At 29.5% G+C, this 5190-nt stretch overlaps 1 protein-coding gene across 2 annotated transcripts in view; it reads right to left on the bottom strand.

The window, feature by feature from the left end:
* LOC106873453 (axonemal dynein light chain domain-containing protein 1) overlaps positions 1-5190 on the bottom strand; it is a 102241-nt gene that overhangs the window by 5035 nt on the left and 92016 nt on the right. For both annotated transcript variants that reach the window (XM_014920813.2, XM_014920812.2), the window contains exon 26: positions 3044-3147. In XM_014920813.2, the coding sequence (XP_014776299.1) occupies positions 3044-3147 (104 nt within the window). The remainder of the gene's footprint in view (positions 1-3043; positions 3148-5190) is intronic.

Here is a 5190-nt window from a genome sequence, read left to right as displayed (position 1 = left end):
TGGTTCGTAATACGGGTGACTAGGCTATAGCCAACACTGCCAGATATTTTGAGCATCTCTGCAGTGATTCCTGATGGGCCGGGGGCTTTCCCAGTCTTCATACTCTTAATTGCTTTATATATATATATATATATATATATAAATATATATATAGACAGGCATGTATGTATGTATCTGTGTGTGTGTGTGTGTGTGTGTGTGCATGCTTGTGTGCCTGTGTAAAATTCTCTCAAAAGAGAAAATGACACAAATGAAAATATTTTCATTTGATTTGAACTTTGCTACATAAATTCAGTAAGTCACAAAATTATTGTGATTTCTGATAATTATTGATTTTCTTTCCAGTAATATAATTGTTTAAATGTGTTAAACTTATTCATAAATTCATATAAGCTAAAAAAATTAAGTTTTTAGTGTTAAGTTTTAAATAATGGATAAAAAGATTAAATTATTTACATTTTAAAATATTACATGAGAATTAATTTTTCCCTCTTAAGTATCAATAAAATAAATAAGGAATATACAGAGATGATGAGTTCAAATTGATCAAACAAATACCTTTTTCTATTTTCTAACAGAAAGTAGTAAATAAAACTTTCTACTCAAAGCATAGAAACAACCTTTATAATGAAGTTGATGTAATCATGATCATGATGACAATAGAATATGTTTATGAAATCAATCATAATATTTGAAAGAAAGATTTGTAGTCATAAGTCAATTTGTTGTTATACAAGCAAATTCTTGGAGGTTACATTAAAATGCTAAACTACCACAGACTGGTTATTTTAATGCAGCTAATGTTAATGCAAATTATATACAAACAGTAAGAACTATTTATAATTAATCAATCTGGAATTGTATGACAGTAGTATTCATACATCTGGGTTCCTGAGTCAACAGGAAAACAAAAATGAACAACTTTAAAATATAAAACTGATCAAATGACATTTATCCACCAAAAATATCAAGCAGTTGAAAACAGTGATTTCTAACAAGAAAGTAAAAATTAGTTAAAGTGTACAAAACTGAAATAATATATGCACAAGACATATGTCTCTAGAGTACCGCACAAGACTGTTAGAAAATGGTTTGGCAATAAAAATGTCATCCTACAATAAATTTGCTTCAAGTTGAATTCCCAAGATGATTGCTTGTGCAACGCTGTATACAATAAATTGCAAATAGAGCACTGTCGAAAATCCCATATGTGTAAGGGTATGTTTTATAAATCGTTTTATCAGGGAGAGAAAAGAAATTACTCATAGTTCATGGTTGCCTTTTCATTTTATAAGACAGTCGTGATGGGAGTTAGTGAGGTTAATGGGAAAATTTAAATGCTAAGTATTTGAGCATTATAATAATACAAAAAAGGAAAAGTATTTTCTCGGTCCTGTGGTTCATAGAACAAAGGAAGTATGTGTTGTAAATATGAAGCAAAATGATTGCCTCTAAGTTGATAAACTATCATTTACATTTTTTTTACATTTACATTTTTCCTTCTTTCTGTATGTCTTCTGTTTATTCATCAGTCCAAAACTTATAATAATTCCACTAAAAGACATTAAGATTTAAGTAGTTTGACAATTTTGTTAGTATACTCGATCCTAAAATAAGTGTTATAGCAAATAGTTGAAGTTCTTAGCTCAGAAATGTGAAGGAGATGAGAGACACCAAAATAATGTAACAGAAAATGTATGAACAAATGCCAAAAATCTTTTGCAATAAATATCTCAGTTTCAGAATTATTTACTTAAAAGACTTAAAATACCGAAACTGTTAGAAGCAAAGGAAATGGAATTTAAAATTCTTAAATAGTTTTAGTTTCTAATGTCTCCAGAAAGGGAGTTATATCAAATATTTTAAAGGCTGAATGTTCTATTAAACCCTATATTTTGTTGAGTGAGGTCTAAAGAAAAGGGCTGTGACCATAGTATTCACATGGCATTAATGTTACTCTTTAAGAACAGCATTTACCTAGTGTAAACCATATAACATAACTCCAAGAATGGTTTGGCAATAAACATAATTACAACAATGAAAATTTCAGAAAGAGAAATTCCCCAAAATTTATTTCATACGAATTAAAATATTAGTTCCTTTTTTTAAAAAAAAGATACAAAGACACTATATTTGAGAAATGTAACATTGATATATTTTCTTAAAGTTATCTAAATTGATTTACTATTTGTAGCTCTGTAAATCATGCAAATATGAAAACGGATAGTAATTTAATATCCTCCATGCTGACTATAAGTACTCCAATGAAATGAGCAGCTTCTGCAGAATAAAAAATCATTCTTTATGCAGTTTTTTTCTAAATCACCAATTAGAGTTACATCATCAGCATGTCTTTGAAATGCTATTTCATGATCATGTTATTGGCCCATTTATAACTAGAAAGGATTTGGGAAAGGTCATCACTAATTCAGTAATCATGAAACTAAGTAATTATTTGAAGAAACACCAGTGAACAGTTTAGCTTTCCAACATATTCCTCTCTTATAATTATTGAATCCATTGGTTATATGATCATCTCAATTAATGCATAAAACTATTCATCTTAACCCTTTAGCATTTAAAGTGGCTATATCCAGCCTAAATATTCTACCTGTTTTAATTCAAACTGACTAGATCCTGCCTCTTATACCTACCCTATAATGTCATTGAAGTCTCAAAGCTATAAGATAATGCATGATTAATTAAAAACAATGTGAATAAATAAGCATAACATTTGACAGAGTAATCTGAATGCTAATAGGTTAAGTTTACTTTAGTACAAAGACCATGTCGGTAAGACTTCATTAGTTTCAAAACTACACTGACTCTGAGGAAGTTGATATTTAAGAATGTCAGATACAAATCTATTTGGCAGCATTCTTGCAAAAATCGACCAAGTACTGAACAACAGCCTTATTTCACAGTATTTGGGATAATCAGGTTTCTTTTCTTTACCCTTTGATATAAGTTTATGCTGAGTATGTCATGAAGGTCTTTCCAGAAAAATTGCAGATTTCATTTGACTATAATAAGCTACACTTACACTAACTGCTCCTGTAACATCTTCACAGTACAAAGAGCTATATATGCCTTATTAGTATCGGGTGCTTTGAGATCAGCTTCCAGCAGAGATGGTTTAGCAGGAATCTGTGAAAATAAATAAAGCAGTTAGAATTAGATAAATTTACATTATATTTTTTTTTAAGATTTTTTTCTAAAATTAAAACTTTTAATGATTTTTGCTCTTGTTGAAAATAAGGAATTATCCAAAACATTTCAATAAATAAGAGAGAAAATTTATCTATAATGTTATTCCACTTGTCACAACACATGTTCAACTGTTACACTTTCAACAACCTAATTTGGGGAACAAAATCAAAAATACAATTGTCAAAATCTTGAACTTAGTAAAATAATGTTAAGAAGTTCTACAAATGCATATGGCAAACAGAAAGATCTTTTTATAAAATGAAAAATTTCTAAGAATCTTGCAAACAAATAACTAATGTCATAATCTTACTAAAAAACCAGAACGCTAATGCAGAGAATCCTCAAAGAGAACCAAAGGAAAAGACAGGTGAATCCTCTCTCATACAGTGTAAGTGAAATTTTGTTGGAGAGAAGAAAACAGTTTTTAAAAATAAATACTAAAAAAACGTTCTCCACAAAACAAAATGATGCACAACTTATCACTTAATACTTTTTTATATGAGGAAGATATTGCAACAGCAATTAAATAAATTGAATTTAATACTATCTCTTAATCAATAAATGTTGCAAATCTTTGAAAGATTTTCTTTTAGTTATATTCATTTGACAAAATGAAGGAATAATTTTTGTGACAATATTCCTATATACAAGCAATGGCTAAACAAAACTTGAAACATTACATAGATTTTCAAAAATATGATTAAAGTTACTGATAATATTTTCAAAATGAAGATATACATAATACAAAAACACACATGAATATAAGAAAGAAAATCAGATTAGTGGAGATATCAAAAATCCTCATAAATTAGACTTTAAGAGAAAAGAGAATGGTGCTAAAATTTATACATGTGGACAGCTATCAACCCATACATTTCTAACTTAGTCTTTCCAACATCAACGCTAGAATCCATACAAATATTTCTAATCTTAATGGTAAATTTTATGATCTTAGTTATGAATAACACATTTTGTGATAAGGAACCTAAAATGGTATTTTACAAATCATATCAGATATGTTATAATTGAACTCATATTCATAGGTAGTATTCGGTCCCATGGTCTTCTACTATAACCTCAAGCTGACCAAAGCCTTGTGAGGGGATTTGGTAGACAGAAACTGAAAGAAGCTAGTCGTATACATATGTGTGTGTGTGTGTGTGTTTGTGTGCGTGTGTGTATGTATGTATGTGTGTGTGTGTGTGGGGGGGGTTGTATCCTTGTTTGTCCCCCACCACTGCTTGACAATCTGTTTTGGTGTGTTTTCATTTCTGTAACTTAGCAGTCCAGCAAAAGATATCAATAGAATAAGTACCAGGCTTTAAAAAATAAGTACTAGGGTTGATTCATTCAACTAAAAATTTCTTCAAGGCAATGCCCCAGCATGGCCACAGACTAATGACTGAAACAAGTAAAAGATAACAGGTAAAAGGTGAAAGGTAGATATACATCTCATACTATAAGACATGATGTCTGAAACTGCCTGAAGACCACTCGATTATGAAGTGAAACAAAATCCTGTGATACAAGGTAAGGCATTTGTTTGAGCATAGGGAATTCATATTCATTTATACAGAATTTAATATATTCACTTTGAAGGGATATAGGCTAAACCTGTCTGCAGGACAGAAGACTATCTCTCAGAAAAAAAAAAAGAAAAAAAAAAGGAAAACACACTTTCTTGAAAATAATAGAGAAATCAAAATTAGCACTATGCTTTTCAATTGATAAAAACACATTTCTTTAGTTTCTGTAAACAAAATGATGCTTTAGATTAAATATTTGTGTAGATCACAGGGTGGGGGAGAAGGAAAAAACAAAATAGGTTAATTAAATATAAAATTCATCCTATTTTTTTTCAAAGTTAGACTTTCAGTGAAAGGAAAGAAGTATTATGTTTTTAGATTGCATTGAGGCAGTCTTAGCAACCATTCTAAGAAATGTTATTCAAGAAATATATCATTCAAAGATATTTAACTA

This window comes from Octopus bimaculoides, chromosome 2, assembly GCF_001194135.2.
Source record: "Octopus bimaculoides isolate UCB-OBI-ISO-001 chromosome 2, ASM119413v2, whole genome shotgun sequence".
NCBI classification, from domain to species: domain Eukaryota; kingdom Metazoa; phylum Mollusca; class Cephalopoda; order Octopoda; family Octopodidae; genus Octopus; species Octopus bimaculoides.
The sequence above is the reverse complement of the archived record's forward strand: the minus strand, read 5'-3'. Positions and strand labels throughout refer to the sequence as shown.